This window comes from Caretta caretta, chromosome 3 (assembly GCF_965140235.1).
Source record: "Caretta caretta isolate rCarCar2 chromosome 3, rCarCar1.hap1, whole genome shotgun sequence".
NCBI lineage: Eukaryota > Metazoa > Chordata > Testudines > Cheloniidae > Caretta > Caretta caretta.
In genome coordinates, this window is record NC_134208.1 from 99619531 (window position 1) to 99639100 (window position 19570).

General features: G+C 39.8%; 1 protein-coding gene across 3 annotated transcripts in view; it reads left to right on the top strand.

Annotated features, from left to right (window-relative positions):
- The window catches only part of LAMA2 (laminin subunit alpha 2), a 476685-nt gene that overhangs the window by 350199 nt on the left and 106916 nt on the right, over positions 1–19570 (top strand). For 2 of the 3 annotated variants that reach the window (XM_075126729.1, XM_048844580.2), the window contains 4 exons: positions 3632–3766; positions 4844–4968; positions 9810–9896; positions 10831–11024. In XM_075126729.1, the coding sequence (XP_074982830.1) occupies positions 3632–3766; positions 4844–4968; positions 9810–9896; positions 10831–11024 (541 nt within the window). The remainder of the gene's footprint in view (positions 1–3631; positions 3767–4843; positions 4969–9809; positions 9897–10830; positions 11025–19570) is intronic. The other variant, XM_075126730.1, reaches the window with a different exon arrangement.

Sequence of the window (19570 nt, forward strand, 5' to 3'; positions counted from 1 at the left end):
AGGGAAGAGGTGGAAGAGGCGGGGGGGGGGGAGGTTGTTATTGGGTATAGATTGTTGTAATAAGCCATAAATTCAGTCTATTCAGTCCATGATTCTTAGTGTCTAGCAAAGTTATGAGTTTAAGCTCCCAGGCTCGTCTTTTGAAAGTGTTGTGCGGGTTTTCTTTGAGGATGAGGACTGATATCCAAGCATGTTGGGGATCCCTTGCTTATGCATAAAATAAGCCATCTCCAAATTCCAAGCAGCATAATGATACAGGATCTTTGGGTCAGGGATTTTTATTCCCTTCCCCCAGAGTTCAAACTGTGATGAGATGAGGGTTTGTGCACATCCGCTCTTCATGGGTGTGAGGGGAGCAGTCAACAAAGTCTTCTGTCCACTGATGTTCCACAATCGTTCATCTGGTGTCTATAGGTCTTCTTTTGTTGGACAGGAGACTGCACCTTGTGTGGTAAACTAGTATTTCATACTTAGTAATGCTTTTCCTCTGACTGGGTCGGGAGGTCTTCCAGCTTCATAGCAAACACTTTTATTGTTACAAAGCAAACACTTAAATATTACCTTATAACATGGGATACAGATATTATAAGTGAGATTAATTCATCCAGCAACTCACAAGCATTTCATAAAGTCCAAACACCAAATATAGCTCTATAAGTCTAATACCTATTTTAATAACACTAACACACAGGTGAGCCAGACTGGTTTCCAGCCATGCATTTGTCAGTCTTCAGTGAGACTTAGAGGCCTTGGCATGAGCTGGCAGCTGGGTCTGCTAGCATAACAGATACCCCATATAGGTTCTATTGTGGGGTGACACGTGATAACTAGGAGTGTGCAGTCAGTGGGGTTTGTTTTCTGTACAGGTTCTTTTGAGATATTTGGATGGCTTATTCTATGATGAGATCTACTTCTCTGGTGGTGTGTCCTTGTTTGATGAAGGCTGTTTTAAGTGTGTTTAGGTATGTATCCTGAACTTCCTCTTCAGAGCATATTATGTGGTATCTCAGTGCCTGGCTGTAGGTAACAGATTTCTTAGAGTATCTAGTGTAGTTACTGGATCTGTGTAGGTAGATGTGGTGATCTGTGGGTTTCTTGCATATAGTGGTCTGTAATATTCCATTGTTAAAGCTGATTGAGGTGTCCAGGAACTTGATACTGGTGTGGAGGTGTTCTAAAGAGAGTTTGATGGATGGGAGGTGGTTGTTGAACTTGTGGTGAAAATCTATGAGGGAGTTTGGGTTGTCTGTCCAGAGGATGAAAATATCATTGATGGATGTGTGCTGCATTTGTCCAGAAATTCTTCCTCAAGGTGGCCCAAGGAGAGATTGGTATACTGACAAGTGATCCTGGAACCCATGGTTGTTCCCATGGTTTGGACAAAGTGTTGTTGTTAAATGAAAAGTTGTTTTGGGTGAGGATGAAATGGATGAGTTTGGCAATGTGTTTGGAATGGATTTCTGAGCTTTTTCCATTGTTGTAGATATTTGAGGCAGGCAGCAATGCCATCATATAAGGTAGATAGAAAGTTGGCTAGATTGTCGGGCTCAACGGGTAGTGATCAATGGCTCCATGTCTAGTTGGCAGCCGGTATCAAGTGCAGTGCCCCAAGGGTCAGTCCTCGGGCCAGTTTTGTTCAATATCTTCATAAATGATCTGGAGGATGGTGTGGATTGCACCCTCAGCGAGTTTGCAGATGACACTAAACTGGGAGGAGAGGTAGATACACTGGAGGGTAGGGATAGGATACAGAGGGACCTAGAAAAATTAGAGGATTGGGCCAAAAGAAATCTGATCAGGTTCAACAAGGACAAGTGCAGAGTCCTGCACTTAGAACCGAAGAATCCCATGCACCGCTACAGACTAGGGACCGAAAGGCTTGGGAGCAGTTCTGCAGAAAAGGACCTAGGGTTACAGTGGACGAGAAGCTGGATATGAGTCAACAGTGTGCCCTTGTTGCCAAGAAGGCCAATGGCATTTTGGGATGTATACGTAGGGGCATTGCCAGCAGATCGAGGGACGTGATCGTTCCCCTCTATTTGACATTGGTGAGGCCTCATCTGGAATACTGTGTCCAGTTTTGGGCCCCACACTACAAGAAGGATGTGGAAAAACTGCAAAACGTCCAGCGGAGGGCAACAAAAATGATTAGGGGACTGGAACACATGAGTTATGAGGAGAGGCTGAGGGAACTGGGATTGTTTAGTCTGCGGAAGAGAAGAATGAGGGGGGATTTGATAACTGCTTTCAACTACCTGAAAGGGGGTTCTAAAGAGGATGGACGGTTCTCAGTGGTAGCTAATGACAGAACAAGGAGTAATGGTCTCAAGTTGCAGTGGGGGAGGTTTAGGTTGGATATTAGGAAAAACTTTTTCACTAGGAGGATGGTGAAACACTGGAATGCGTTACCTATGGAGGTGATGGAATCTCCTTCCTTAGATATTTTTAAGGTCAGACTTGACAAAGCCCTGGCTGGGATGATTTAGTTGGGGATTGGTCCTGCTTTGAGCAGGGGGTTGGACTAGATGACCTCCTGAGGTCCTTTCCTACCCTGATATTCTATGATTCTATGATCATGGTGAGGGATGTTGGTGTTCAGGAAAGTGACATCCATGGTGGCAAGGATGGCGTTCTGAGGGAAGTTGTTAATGTTGCAGAGTTCCTGGAGGAAGTTGGTTCTGTCCTGGAGGAAACTGGCCCTTTTGGTGGTGATTGGTTTGAGGATTGTTTCTGTGAGACCGAGTATTCCTTCAATAACTGTGCTGTTGCATGATATAAGGGTGTGCACCAGTTCCCTTGTTTATCTTGAGAGGCATGTAGAAGATCCCTGGGGTGGGTTTGTGGGGGTTGAGGTTGTAGAGTTTCTCTTATCTAGGTACACTTTCTCCTAATGGGATGACTCTCCAAAACAATCCTGCTTTGGTTAGGTTTTTTTGTATGGTCATAGCTGTATGCTTTTGGAGATCCACATTGATATACTTACATAATAAGTTTGAAATGAAGATGAAGGGTTTGATTTTGCACGTCAGCTTTCCTAACCATCTTTGGTGGGTTCTCAGAATTTTATTACCAAGTGGAAAAATCCAGATCAAGAATAAATTTTATTAGAGCTTTTATTATTTTTAATTCTTTACTTCTATAGTATTTAAATTATACATATATAAATAATACATGAAGAATGTTTTTGCTGAGTGTCATTGGACATTTGCTTGTTATCCATCAAGCAGATATTAGCTTGTCAACTCTGAAAAACCCACCAGGGACAAGGGAAACAGAACCCTCCTGCTTGCTCCCTGTAGCCCATGCAACAATTTTATTTTGAAAATAAACCCTCTTTCTCAAGATATGAAGGGAAGGATGCTTGATGCACAGTGAGAAAGACTGGGTATTTTGCATGTGAATGAAAGGTCTCTGTAGCTGTACTATGAAAAGGCTGGTGCCAAGGCAGCGTTCCAGGGATTTTGCAATAATGTTTCCAATTTTTGTTGGTTCTGCTATTTGTAAAGTACTGTATATTATTTTTAACATAGCTGGGGGCCTGGCAACTTGTAAAAGCTGCTGGTGGTGAAGATGAGCTTGCCGTACTCCCAGTTTCCATCTATTATGTGATGATCTGTTTTCCTTCTTGTAGGCATGTTCTCCAGGATTTTATAGACTGCCTTCTAGATCATCTGGCAGGAGACCTGGCCCAACCCTAGGCACCTGTGCCGCATGTCAATGCCATGGACATAGTAATATGTGTGACCCTGAAACATCTATATGTCAGGTATAAATCGTAGGCTGTTCCTAACCTAGTGCACTATGTTCTTCTAAAATTAATCTGCTGTGTGCCAAAATTGAAAATCTGGAGGTCATATTTTAATCTCTTGCTTTAAAGATGGGACACTGTCAAGGTTGCCAGACCAAAAAATGAACCTATCTTCAGAGTTTTCCCAGAATGACCTTCTTGAGTTAGGGATTCCAGTCACGTAGTGTAATTTTTTCTCCCCCAAACTCCGGCAGGTTGAAGCAAGAAACCTGTTGAAGAAGGGTACTCCTCTTTAGCCTGGAGATACAAGAGAACCTGGGAAATGGAGATAAAAGGGGCTGGGTCGGAAGTGCCTAGGGAAATAGCAGCAATGGTCTAGAGTAAGAAGTATGTGTCTGCTGTTTATAGGGTTCCTGGGTTGGAATCCAGAGTAGTGGAGAGGCCTGGCTTTCCTTGGCAGCCACAGGTAAAGGGGCATAAACCCCAAGCAGGGGACAGGCCTTATTTGGGAGCCTGAACAGAAGAGGTTCATTTGAATTTTGTGACTGGGCCACAGGGCCAAACCACTGAAGACCCATCAAGGTCAGCCAGCAGCACGCAGGAGGCACCAAGGGTGAGAAAAGGACTGTGATACTGCACTTCGCCACTTGGAGGCACTCCAGAGGTGATTGCCCCATTACCCCTGTAAGCCCAATACGCAACTTATTGTTTGTTTCACACTAAACAACGTGCTATTCTGATAGACAATAACATCCCCTGCACTGGTGACACATTAAGATGGAGTGTTAGTTGTTTCTCCTACTTTGACGGCTGTAGCAGAGAAAGAAAGGGAAAGATAGATGAACAGGATGAGAAACTGCAGGAATACATGTGGCTAGTTGCAGGCTTCCATTCCTCCTCCACGTAAACCCATATGTAACACACACAGCATGTCTTTTGGAGAGTCTCAAAGAAGGCAGCTCCAGTGAGAACTGCATCAGAGACAGTAGTGAAGAACTCATTCAGTGAAAAAGATCCCTTGTATCTAAGAATGTCTGACTCCCTTGGGCTGGGAACAAAATATGGTCTGCTTTCTTTCTCCCTCCTTCCTCACAGAACTGCAGGCACAACACCGCTGGCGATCATTGTGAGAGGTGCGCAGTCGGATTCTATGGGAACGTCCCAGGATCTCCAGAGGACTGCCATCCTTGTGCTTGTCCTCTAACCATTCCCAGCAACAAGTAAGCCTGTGGCATTAAGCTGCTTCTTCCAGCCAATAATAACATTGTCTTGGTCTCACTCAGTGTTCTCAGTCAGCTGTACACAGTATAAGTGCCCGCTAAAAATGTCCAATCCACTTTCGCTAATTGATCTTGCTGAAAGAGTCAGGGACTGCTCCTTTGCTAATTAATGATGAATAAATTAATAATGGGTGGAAAATGCAATGCTCCACAGATAATGAATGTGTGTTACAAAAGGTTTCTCATAAGTGAAGCTAGAGCAGAGCTCAAGTACAATGTAGCCACAAGGGAGCTGTAAATAGTCTTTTGCTCATATATTGTGTTGGTATAAGTGTATTACAGTGCCTTTCTCTTTCTGCTGTGCAATTTATTGATTCCTTATTTAACGTTACATAGGTTTTAGGCAATTTGTGAAGGATAGAATAGTTTAATCACAATGCAGTTACTGCAGTATCCACTTTATTGGTTGCCTTATGCTAATGAACCTTCCCACCTCCCTCTCTCCTTGTTTCCCACAAATGATACTTGAGATTTGTTTGTTATTGTGGTGGGAAGCCCTAGGTGCCATCAGGAATCATTCTTTGTTGCCTCTTAAGAGGTTTATGGCACATGATCTTTCTTTTGAAAGGCCGAGGGCCGAGGGCTTTCTCCAAAGCCACATTCTGTGTTCTTTCTCATTGATTGACCTTTAGGATGTGCTAATAAGTACTTTGGTCAGTACACTTTCCCTTTGAGATGTCATCTTCTGTCTTCATCATTTTATAATTTTGGGGGTGGTTTTGGTGTTTTGCGTGGGAACGCCTCCTCTTTCCATCCTCAATACCCAAGATTTCAGTGATCTTTCATGTGAAACAAACGGCATCAAGAATTCTTTCAGAGTTCATAAATGCTGAGTCTAGATCAACCAAAGCAATTACTTAAGGATGATTCAAGGTTCCCTTTTCCTCAGGAAATTGCTGTGCAACCTCCATAGCTCTTCCACGTCTTATCAGCCTAGCCAATGAAAGACTTGAATGCAACTTGAATCCAGGTTTCTTCTGTAGCAGTGCAGCGCTTTAACCTCTGGGACATGGTCCACGTGCCTTATTTATAACAGAAAAGGCTTTCTTGAATTGATTTGATTTGATAACGGCCAGCCTGATTTATATTTGTTCCACTTTCTCGTTACAAGCTCTTTGAGATAATATTAGAGGGGGGAAAAATCAGATTTAGCCACTCTATTGTAGCCCCGTAATAATAAAGCTACAGACACCTAGGTGAACTACACACGAGCTGGTACTTGGATGACACAGACTGACACGATAACATTTTTTTGAAGAAATAGAATTCAGTTATTTTTATTTTTTAAGTTTTCAAGAGCACAACTAAGTTTAAGGCTTTAAGTTTTTAAAGATGTTTTTGTTTTTCTGCACAATCAGCTTTCAGCTTCAAATATGATGAGCTGAAAAACTGGAGGGAGTAAGTTGCTTATGGTGTGTGGATCTATTTTTACACAGTTGAAAATGTGTTGGATAATGAGTTTGTGAGTAGTAGATCAATTTGTTTACATTTTATGCAAAGGTGTAATTTTTATTACTCATTCAAGCACTATTGATTTAATGCATTATAAGGATGCTGACTGCACTGTACCAAAGTGGGGAGTTCTGGGCCACCAGCACCTCAGTGCTTTTTCAGCATTAATCTGGTTTGGCACTCCCTGCACAAATAGGTTGATACATTTTGTAGCACAAGCACCATTTTGATGCTTAGCTGTGTCTCCCTCCTCCCCTCCTATTTTTTTTTTAAACTGTGAGTACAGGATCCTGATTTACTAATATTCCAATAGCACGCTACTGTACACATCTTTCGTGGGTACACACTACAGTCACCAATTTATCGTGAACAGAACTCATTATATTCTGTGTCTAAAATACACACATTCACTGCTTGAGCTAAAACAAATTATTCTTTCAATAGGGTAGTATTAGGGCAAGAGTGTGAGATCATCACAAATGATCTTGCCAAAGTCTTTAATGACCTCTTCCTAGCCAAAGCTCAGAGCCAATATTCCATCCCCATGCTCCTCGGCCTGTTAGCAATCTTTGACATCATCAGCCATGCTCGTCTTGAAATCATATCCTCCCTTGGCTTCTGTTACTTTATCCTGTGCTGTTTTTTCTCCTCCCTCTCTGATCGCTCCTTCAGAGTGTCTTCAAGAGGTTCTGGCTCATCCTGCCCATCAACATTCTGTTGTGGTTCCATAGGGCTCTGTCTTTGGTCCCCTTCTCTTCTCCCTCTACACCATACCTCTGGGTAATCTCATCCACAAACAACAAATCAGCTGTCACCTCTCTGCTGATGACTCACTCATCTACCTCTCTATTCCAGACCTGTCTCCCTCTGTCTAAACTGAAATCTCAGCCTCTCTCTAACATCTCCTTGTGGATGTCTAGCTGTCAGCTCAAATTCAACATGGCTAAAACAGAGCTCATAATCTACCCCTCTCTTCCCAAGGCCTTCTCCCAGCACCACCATTCAGCCTGCCTATTAGGCCCATAACTTTGGCATCAATTATCTGTGAAGACAAGCCCTAAGATAATGGTCTTTCCTATCCACCCACACAACTAAAACTTTGGTTCATCTCATGTCTTGATTACTGCAACATCCTTTTCTCTGGCCTTGACAAACACAGTTTTGTCCTGCTCATAGCTATTCAAAATGCTCCTGCAAAGATAGTTTTCCTGGCCATTCATTTTGACCATGTCAACCCTCTCTTTGCATCCCTCCACTGGCTCCTTTTCTCTGTCACGCTAACCATAAACTACTCATCTTCACTGTTAAGACCCTACATGGCCTATCCACATGCTACCTATCATCTGTCACCCATTATCAAGATGTCAACTCCCACCTCCAAATCAGCCTATGACATCAGCCTCCATCACCTGTTAGTTAAATTTTCAAACAAGCACCTTTGTGCTTTCTCCCTTGCTACCACTCAGGCTTGGGAGGCACTCCCTGTAAATAGTCTCAGAGCTATCACTTTATCCACCTTCAAAATCCTCCCTCAAACATTCCTTTGCCGTGATGCCTACAAAAAACTTGACAATGGTTAGGCTGCTGGCTACCCCTGGGGGAATTCTGCGTCACTGCACGTGCACAGAATTCATGCCCCCCACAGATTTCTTTGCCTCCCCACAGAAGAATGACTTCTAATGGGGAAGCTGCAAGAGTGGTCACCCACCCCTCCCCACCAGCACAGGCAGGTGGGTTCAGGTGCCCGGAGCAGCTGGTAGAGACATAAATCACCACCGGGAGTGGGGCTGGGCAGTCATACGTGTGAGAGAGAGAGACATTCTGACCCTCTTAATCGCTTCTGCGGCATGCTCGGCATGGAGGGGCAGGTCTTTGGGGTGTTTCTGAGGAGGTAAGCATGGGGCAGGCTCCGTCCCCTTAGGCAGAGCAGAATGTAGCAGCCTGCCTGCTTAGTCAGTTGTTCCCATTGTTCTTAGTGAATTCCCCCAGAAGTATAAAACAGGTGAAAAAGTTTTAAGGCTCCTTCACATTGCCAGAGTGGTATAAAGGACAGTATGGCCTTATAAATGCTTATGGTGCTTTAGTGATTAGAGCTGGTCTAATGTTTTGGACTGAAAAAATATGCTCCATGAACTATTTGCTACTGCCCTTTCTGGTGGTGGTCAGTAACCAATATAAATTATGAGTTTGATTCCTCAGCCCTCACTTGCTCTTTAGTTGCCTTTGATGTAACACTGGGCATTTGGCTGCATATGTTGGTTGACTAATAACTAGAAATTAAGGATCAAACCTAGCTACATTACTATTTGGGGCTTGGGGATTTTCTCCAGTGCTCCTCGCTCCCATTCTCCATTTATTGTATTGTAGTTTAAATAAATTACCTAAGTAATTGAAACCAGTGTGATTATATTACATTATTTAGACAAATAAAATATGCAGAATTTTGCAGAATTTGAAAATATTGTGTGCAGAATTTTTACTTTTTTGGCACGGAATTTTTAATTTTTTGGCACAGAATTCTCCCAGGAGTAGCACGTATGCTGATACCACTGCCTATCATGCTGACCAATACTTTCTCATTGTTTCTTTGAATTCCCCTGTCTGTCTTCATCCATCTATTGTCCCCATGTCTTATACTTAGACCAGTGGCGGGCAACCTGTGGCCCATCAGGGCAATCCACTGGCGGGCTGCAAGACAGTTTGTTTACATTGACCATCCACAGGCATGGCCGCCTGCAGCTCCCAGTGGCCATGGTTCAGCAGGAGACGGAGCCTCTTTTTGTTCTGTTTGCACAGCACCTAGCATAGTGGCATCCTGGTCCACAACTAGAAATCCTAGGCATTATGATAGTAATAATAATAATAATAATTAATAATAATAATCAGAAGAAGAAGAAGAAGTAACACTTCAGCAGGTCTGATTCTATCCATCAGAGGGCAGAGGCACCCATACACTCCAGCAGATGCTACATTACAAAACAAGGACCAGAGGACATGGAAATCAGCAAAGTATGGCTGAGGTGGGAAAATTTACTGTTGCTGGAAAAATAGCAGAATTTTTCCCTTCGCTGCTCACCCTTTGACACCATTCACATCACAGCTAGGGACTTATAGAAGAATTGTGATCACTGATGAGTATCTCTCCACTAGATGTACATAGCAGGTACATTAGCGGGTAAAAAAGAAGGTACATAGTGGGTAAGAAAATCCTGATATTAACATTGAAGAGGAGACTCTATTAGTGGCCCTGTACAGCTGCTTAGCATGAGATGGTATATAAATGGAGTACAGTAGAAATGGCTTTTTATTCTTTGTTTCCCCCGATTTAGCTTTAGCCCTTCTTGTGTTGCGGAAGGTCTCAGTGATTACCGGTGTACCGCTTGCCCACCTGGATATGAAGGCCAGTACTGTGAAAGGTATGGTAATTGTGTGGGATGAGATGGAGAGAGAGAATTAGAAAGGGGACAGAGTAGAAAGAGGCATAATGCCTTTCAGTGGATGTCAGTAAATAATTAAGTATCTTCTAAATATGCTTCTTTTGATAAGTTATTTCCTCTTCTGTATATGGTTTAAAATCTGGATTTATCAGGTAGTTTAACAATTTCTATTGTAAATTGAGAGTGGATAAACTCATTAATGTTAATTCCAAAATTCTATTGGCTTAGTCTTTTTTTACTCCATGTTCTTTTTTCATTGTACTCCAAGAGCTAAAGAAAATGATATATTTATCTAAAATTATGTGTTATACATATAAATTGTCCTGATGTCATCCTAAAGTTCCCTTTTTGGCTGTTAGTGAAGCCTTTTTGACCTTGACCACACGGAAGAAATTTACAGTTAGATTTATTAATAACCAAAGAGACTGCAGTTGTTCTACCCATAACAACAAATAGCTGCATAACACAGTATGAATAAGCTGATCACAGTTATCAGGAGATTATTAGTACAAATTTCTCTTTTAAACACAACAGCCAGACAATCTCTTGATAAAAGGTAGATCATGGGGGAGATTTCAAGTCAGTCTGTTGTAGAGTTTTACTTCTGATGGGGCTTGAGTGTCTGCAAAGCTTTTAGGGAGCATTAGGCCTTGGCATCATTTTGCCCAACCCTGCTGTCCTGATTGAAACCCACATATTGATCACAGGATTGTGCCTATAATCAGTTGGTCAGGTGGTATGCAAATTTCTCCCTTACATAAATATATATTTGTTCATAAAGTGCCCCAAAAAATCCCAAGGCTTGTGCTTTTGGGTGCTCAACTTGGTATAGTCTTGCCAACTGCTGACAAGATAAATATAATACACTGCATTCTTAAGAGGACAAATCTGTGTTGATATTTATAATGTCTAGATGTTCCCCTGGCTACACCGGTGACCCAAGAACTCCAGGAAGGTCCTGCCAAGAATGTGAGTGTGATCCATACGGTTCACTGCCTATCCCCTGTGACCCTGTCACTGGACAGTGCACTTGCAAACCTGGATCCACAGGGTGGACTTGTGCAGGCTGCAAGCACCAGCATGTGCGTGATGGCATGGAGTGCATTTGTACGTATACTAACATTACCTTTCGGGGGGTTATGGTGGTTTGTGTCGCATCTCAGGAGCTGAATCTTGCTATGGTGCCAGTCAATTATGTAGCTGTTTTGTTTTATTTTTTTTGAAAATATCTACCAGACTTCTCATTTCCCTAGCATTCTGGCCTCCCATTTTCACAAGCCTCAAGATGCTTGTAAAATCTTCAGTACAGTTTAATACCATCATTGAAAATCCACAGCAAGGCTCTGAAGGACTTCTTTTAGTCAGTTTCGAAGTTTGCAGATTTGCCAAAGGTTGGGGATGCTGCTGTGACAGATTAAAGATCTGGGTTTATTGAATATTTTAGTATGTTCCTAAATGTTTAATCAGCAGCTCCACTGCTTTTTGCCATGAATCATACATAGACTCTGAAAAGTATTCATCAAGGCTTATAGAAAGCCTTGGACATGCTGGTTCACAACCTCCTATTGAAATTGAGACGATAGAAGCAGTCAGGGTACAATCTATTCAGAAACAAAGAATGTCTTTTGTTTAAAGGATAAAATGAATAGCCAATCTAGCCTAAAACACTGTTGAGTTACATTTTACAAAACTCATACTTTTTGCCCTTGCCTTCAGTTTTTGTATGTTCAAATTGTCTTCTCTTTTATTATTTTTTGGAATTTGGAATTTTGGAAATTGGATATTATGTTTGTTCTGAGCCCAGAATTTCATTTTTCTGTGATAATTCCTTATGTATTCTCAAAAGCACATAAAAATCAGGTTGCAGAACGTATTCTTGGACACTGAGTCAATCATGAACTGAAATAAGGCATTTTCTTAAAAAAGAGAAAATGAATAGGAACTAATTTAATTGTGATTTTCCCACCCTCCAGGCATTCGCATCATTGTTCTATTTAAAACAGAACACAGATAGGGATCCAATAAGCCCCTAGTATATAAGATTTTTATTCTATGCATACTTGAATATATTGGCAGGCCACAATGAACTGGTTTTAATGTTTTATCTGGATTTTATCTTGTTGTTGAATTTTAATTGAAGCTTTTTCATTTTGTGATTTTCTTTCCATGTGAGGTGCATATAACACCAAAGCAGATAGGCACCATAAAACTAAAATTTTTATTTTTGCATTGGGTAAAATCCTGGAGTACTCATTTCATCTTTACTCAGCCTAAATTTCCAGAGACTTTGGTATGGACTCAGGTACCATTACTATTAAACCAGCTAATAGGTAATCAGGACAAATTGCAACTGTGCAACACAAACAATGCAAAACAGCCTAAAAATAGGCATTAAACCCTAAAATTGACATGGAATAACATTAACAGCTCATATCCATCAAGAGCTAAATATGTCTTTCAATGTTTGAAAGGATGAATAAAGGAGTCCTGTTTAAAGTATGCAAGGCATAATGGGCCTGATGCTGTAAGGTGCAGAACATTGCAGTCATTTGGGCTTTCAGCATCTCTCAGGAAGTGCTCAGAATCTGGCAGGGTGAGGTTTACAAGTGTTCAAATGTACAAAGGAGCCAACATTGCCTTGTCAGTGAACAGACAGCTAGGTGAGAAACTTCAGTAAGTGCTGGAAAAGGACGCTACATTCTCTGTATAAGTACGTTAATATCTTCATAGGTATGTTAGAGAGAATGATAGAGAGACCTAATATACCCCAATGTTATAGGGCTTGGTTCTCTGTTGTCCTGCACGTTGTCTTTTCATTTATATCGGAGCAATGTGAGAGTAAAGTGCATGTAAAATGCTACCAGATCAGAATGGCAGTATTTTACACCCTCTCTGCAGTGTTGTAAATGATGACACAAGGTGCAGGGCAATGGACTATCAAGCCCTGCTGTATATAGCTACCTACCTATAAAACGTTGATTGCATTTTTCAGTGTGGCACCTAAAGTAAGCCATCTAAAGCCATAGGCAGGTACCTAAATGGAAGAGGCCTGATTTTCAGATGTGCTGAGCACCCAAAACTCCCAGTGAAGTCAATGATAATTTGTAAAATACAATTCACAGTATGAGTGCAACATTAAGGAAAATAAGTCTATGGTTATTGTATTACTTATTAGTAATATAGCCAAAATTGTCAGTGCAGCCTCAACTCAGCTTGTATTTTTGTGTGTATGCAAATAACTTGCATATATACAAAACAACATTAGTACTGAGTTTGCATGTACAAATGGGTTTTAGCATTTGCACACACAAGTGAAAGTGCTCAACATTGCATGTGGAAGTGCCAAGTTGCAAATGCACAAATAGAGGTATTTTCTCTAATATGTTTTAATATGTGGCCCATATTATTCCTAGCTGTGCACCAGAGGAGACTAGTATTAAATAATATAAACCAGGTATCACTCTACTCCCTATTTCCACAGGTCTGCCTGCTCCAGTGGCAGACTGGGGACTCCCCTACCATAGTGGAAACCCCAGGTAGCCTAAGGCCAACATAGCCAACTCTATGCTTCCCCCTCCTAGCCCATCAAGGGCATTCTAGGGTCATAACAGACACAAGGAGTGTTGGTGATACAATGTTGCACTCCAGCTGTCAAAGGGCCCACCAAGAGCCATTGCAGAGAGGCATCATTTAGAGAAGCACTGAGGCTTTGCCCACCTCCCCAAGCCCATAGCTGTGCCAAGATTCACTCTGATGCCGCTGAGGATTTGGTCCCTTTATGTTGTTATCATTCAGCTTGAGTGTATAAGACATTTTTTTTCCAGAAAACGCAATAAAAACCTTATGGCTAACCACTTTCAACTGTAATAAAACCATAATAATATTGATTAAGTGACTAATAGTGACTAAAATGGAGCAAATGAATGCCCCATAAGGAATATTACATACCTGCAATCTTTCAAACAAATGATATATGAGTATTCGCCAGGATATTTTTGTTCCTTTCAATAATTTCATTTTAAATATTGGTGCATTGGTGGTAATTGCAAGAATTGTGATGTAAAGTCCTAGATTATTAGATGGTTTTAAAGTGGTCTAGCTTAATGCAAACATACATACACACACATGTAAGTAATATAAATTTAAAGCATAGTCTTGTTAAACTATTAACATTTTGGACTGTCATATTTAATATTTGTCCATTGATTTTGGATATTTAATACCAAATGATTTCTACTAATTAATTTTTTGGAAGTGTTCTTTAAATGGCAGTACTATATTTAAAAATAACACATAAAAGTTAAGGAATACAAATTGAAATCCTATTAAAAGTAAACTTTTAACCAATCTATTACAATGTAACATTATTTAAATGTAACATGTATATTAAAGGTCTCTTTTATACTAAACATCTTAATGGTGGGACAATTTAAAGTGACTAGGCAAAAAAAAAACCCCACCACCAGAGAGGTGTGCATTTGGATTTAAATAATCATATTTTTGACTGAACATAATTTTTTTTTATTTACAGTATAGCATCATCTTGTCGAGCAACTATTTCATTACATCATTTTTGTTGCTTAGTAGGTAGCATTTTTGTCAGTATTGTTTTGTAATAATTATATTTTAGAGAGCCACAGGCAGAATGGAAAAAGGGGGATTTTTTAAAAACATACAGTTGTTGTACAAAGGGAAGAATTTGTTTACAGTCAGATAATAACAGAAAGATAATTACATGTGGATAGCGTAGACACATGGAATAAACCTCCTTATTACACTCCCAGAACAGAACAATGTTAGGTCTAGTCTGATGAGCAGCTAGAGCAGTGATGAGAAAAATTATAGCCAAAAATAAATTTCTTCTGAGAAGTTCAATACTCAAAATAGCCTAATATGCCTCTGAATTAATTCTAATCTATTTCTTTATTTTTAAATAAGTAATTTTGGCATTTATATCATTGCCCCCAATTGATTGGTTCCAAATGAAGCCATCAGATTTTCAAAAATTCCAGGGAGTGAAGAGTTTGTATGCTCAGGGTCATGCTGAGGAGGTCTCCACACTGATTAATATACATGATCCTTGAAATCTGTGCTCTTATGTAGTCCAGTTCTAATGTCTTATTTTCCCCTTTTTGTTCAAGCAAACTGTAGCCTTCATAACCAATAAGAAAATTAGCAACAGAGCTTATTTTTAATGATGCAGGGAACAAATTGTTTAATTTCAAATACAAAAAATTTCCCCCAGATTTTCTCTAATTACTCACAAATATTAGTTTTAATTTGTAATCATTTACTCTGCTTAGGCACGCCTATGATGTTAAATAATATAAATATCTATGCAGTTTTCACCACTATAAATGTCACCATTGACCAATAGCTACCACAGCCTGGTGTCAGAGATACAGGCAACACAATATCCTACTTGTAATAGACATTAGTTGTGGTATCTCAAGTATTGGGGTGTAAATGTTGACCTTTTGATAGTTACAACTGTATTTCAGAAATATGTGCTTCTCTGTCGGAGTTAAAAAGGGATGGCCACAATCCTTTATGCCCAAGAGTAATTCAATGCATAGGGGTTGTCCTTTTTCCGCTCTCTGCCCCTTCACCTGCATTAGATGGTTTTGGGCATAAAAACTTAAAATTCTGCACATGGCCACAATATGTAACTCAGAGTTTCCAATGTTCTCACACTTGTCCTCCCTCCCTCTTTCTTCTTCAATATGGTTTGAACCAAAGCCTACTGAAGTCAATGAAAATATTTCCATTCATTTCAATCGGATTTGGATCAAGTCTATAGTCTGTTGCATCTCATCTTAAATTAGATCCTGATTCTGCAAAGACTTACACATGCTTAACTTTATGCTCTGTGAGTAATTCTAGAGACTTCAGCTGGTCTGCCCAGAGTGCATAAAATCATGAGAGAGTCATTGGAGAATTAGGGTCTTAGATTGTAAACTCACCTGGACAGGGACGAAGATTTTCTGTGTGTTTGCACAGTGGCTAGCACAATCCTGATTGGCCCCAATCCTGATAAGAGCTTGTAGGCTTTGCTGTAATACCCATAATAAATAATAAAATAATAATTCACCTATTATTGAGCACTTTTCAGGGGATCAATTATATGTACAATTCAGACTCATCTGTAAAAGTTTAGTCACAATATTTTGAGATCTGCAGCAATATTTAAACAACAAATCCTTATCCTCAAATATATGCTGCCAACTTGGTACTAATGTGCAAGCAAGGACTTAAATGAAAGGGTGAAAATAAAAGGGAAAGGGAAAAAATATAAGACAAATAGAGAAGCTGGGAAATATATATATTAAAAAAATACAAAATTTTGTTTATTTAATTTGACCCTGTGAAAAGAGATGGACATTGCACTACGCCATGCAGTCAAGAAACCTGCACTCTACTATTGGAGAGAGAAAATTTGAGCGAATGTCCTGCCATCAGCCTAGCAGTTCCCAAACTATGTATCAGAACCCCAAATGGGGTAGCATCATCAGCAGGTGAGATTGCAATTCTGTGTGTGCAGGATGCCTTTTTTCTGTACAAAATGGCAGACTCCATGCTGTGTGACTTCGCATGTATGGTTCATGTGAAGTCATGCTGTGCAGAGGACACCATTTTGTAGAGCAAAATACCATCCTCCATGCTTTCTGGGGTAGCACGAAGCAATAAGTCTGAAAATGGGGTTATGAAGGCAAAAAGTTTGAGAACCACTGCACCAGCCTCTGCATGTTTAAATCTTACTAGCTACTGAGTCTCAGCCATCTGCAACAAATGGGGGATTACGAACAGTGGAGAACAGAAGTGAACCTGAGCCGTACAATTTTGATCCAGATCTGGGTCTGAGTTTTGGCAAAATTTGGAGACATAGAGATCACAGGTGAAATCCTGCCTCCAATGAGGTTAATGGCAAAACTCCAAATACATTAAATGAAACCAGGATTTCACTTCTTTTTCCCTGATGAAAAAGGGGCGGAAATGATATAAGATTGGTTAGTTTCGTAAGTGGTCTGCACAATCAAGAAAGACACTTGGGATTGATTCCAGGTTCACTCAACCACTTTTTTGACTGGCAGCCCCTGAGATTGCAGAAAGAGGAATAGATAGTAGTCAACATAAAAAGTCAATAATTATCATAGGTTACCATATAGTGATATCAGAGATTCCATGGATTTCCCTTATACTTAAGCTGGGAAATAACTCTGGGTAATATGATGTGTTGGCACTTTAATGGTGATGACAATATTTAAGACAAAATTCTGGGTTCAGTTACACAACACCAATTTCAGCCATAATATTTTGCTCTCTGTTGTCATGCAGAACTGACACTGATGTGAATGCGCTTTCTGCATGCTTAGGAAGAGTGGTATATTAGGATTGAGGTATTTGTAGTACTAAGAACAAAATTATGCTCCCAGACACTGACGGAAGGGAGGAATGGTTTGTCTTGCTCTGGAGCATCCACTTTTACAAAAAAGTATCAGCATTGATCACCTCAGGAATTAATCCATCTCTGCCCTACTCATCCAGAAAAAAACTTTAAAAGATACTATATTGTTGTATAATAATGATTCAAAACACTAGAGCTTACAGTGGTTTTACTACAGTGTTTTGGATCATTATTAGAATATTCCATGTGGGTATTTTTGTAATGGAAATTCCATGTAATATGAAGGCTTGAAAGTTAAGAAAGGGAAAATAAACAGAGGAAAATGAGAGATATTGTGAGATCTTTCAGCCATACAAAAGAATTCCAGAAAAAGGAAGACTTGTTGGAGAGCCTTTCAACTATACTCTGATCCGTGTGTATTGAAAAAAAATCTGATTCCATTATCATTATCTTTGGCTTTTTTTACTTAAAATAGGTAAGAGGGTAGATGTCTGTAAAACATGTATATCTTGAAGTATCATTTATTATGAGGTCAGTGTTTGTGAAACCATTTTTCTTTGGCATACATGCTTTCTGAGATGCTTTTCACTAGAAGATAGGTCAGAATATTTATGCATGAGAGATTGTGGTGAAAACTGAAAATACAATATTTTGTATTAATTGCCAGCTGAAAAGATTGTAATAGTGGCATGATTTGCCCCTCACACATGTGCACTGCTATAATGATCTGAATTTAAAGTTGCATTTGTTAATATTAGACAGAGATTTATGCTGACAGTTTTATAGATAAAGTTTTGGAAACATTTAGTCATATAAAATATATTCATACTCTTGAAATATTTGCTATTGCTCCAGTACATTCAGACTGTGTATTGGAGTAACTGTCTTTTCTCTTCAGCTGTGGTCCTGACTTGATGCAGTTCATCTTTTTAGCCTGATTGTCAACCAAGAGGTGTTAATTCATATCACTTGCTCAGAGAAAACTTATCAAATGACAGTTGTTTGTTCACTGAGAATACTTCATGTTTTTATAAGCTATTCAAATTTTTCCTGTTACGGTAAATTGTTTGGTTTTAACTTGCAGCCCATTTTAATTTCCAGTCACTTCAAAAATATTGAGGGCAACTAGAAATTTCTTATTGTTTTATGTAATATACAGAATATAATAAATACAGAATAAAATAAAATATACCTAAAAAATTCCCCTGCTTTAAAAGCACACTGTATTTCTCTTAGACAATGCATTTACACCCTCCAAAATGGCTTTCAGATCTGTGTGTCTTCTTGACCAATTAGGAGACAGATGTTGGTATATAAAACACACAGCTTGCCGTAAAACTTGCCTTTAGCTTATGGAAATATGTTTTCTCTCTCTAAACACACAGATGACAAGAGGTGGGCCAGTAAAAGTCTTTTTGATATACAGGCAAAAACCAGAATATAAGGGCCTTCACTAGAATAATTATAATGCACTTCATCTCAAGCAACAAAATATTGAGACGTAGGGGGAAGAATTAAATGAATAGAGGAACTCTTCAAATAACATCTATCCTCCTTCCAGTGTGGCTAGCCTACCTACTTCTCACTGCACTAAACCGACATCCATTTTCTCTCACACCTCTCCAAGTAGCTCCTTGGTGTATTAAACCAGTATCCATTCTTCTTTCTCCATCCACAATTGGACCAGCCCCCCACTTCACAATTCAACTGTCCTCACCTGATTTAGAATGAAGGAACATTCTGATGACTGTGACTGAACATTATGAAAAGCAGAGGAGATTTAATCTACACGGAACAATAGATTTCAGATGAAACTGTCATTCTGCATTGAAAATCATCTACCATACATCCTATTTTTACAAAGATGCACATTTTGCTTAATGGTTTCCTAGCCATTAGGCAGCTTAAAAGGATGTTATTGAGTGAGATAATTACATCCTTGTAAAATTTTAGGCACAGCCCTCTGTGTCTCTTAGCATCCCCAGTGTATTCATTGTTTCACAATTACTCCACCTTCCGAAATGCTGTATAGCTTTACTGAACCTATGTAACATGTTTGTGCATGATGATGAGAGACTCATACTCAGAGAGAGACATACCCATAATTTTCTGTTTACAGGGTGAATAATTTTCTGTCTTCAGGGTGAATAATATTAGACGATAAGGTTATGTGAGCTTCTTTTAATGGATGATAAAGTACTGGGGAGAAAAGATTCAAATGCCTTTAAGGCATATGCAGTACACAACA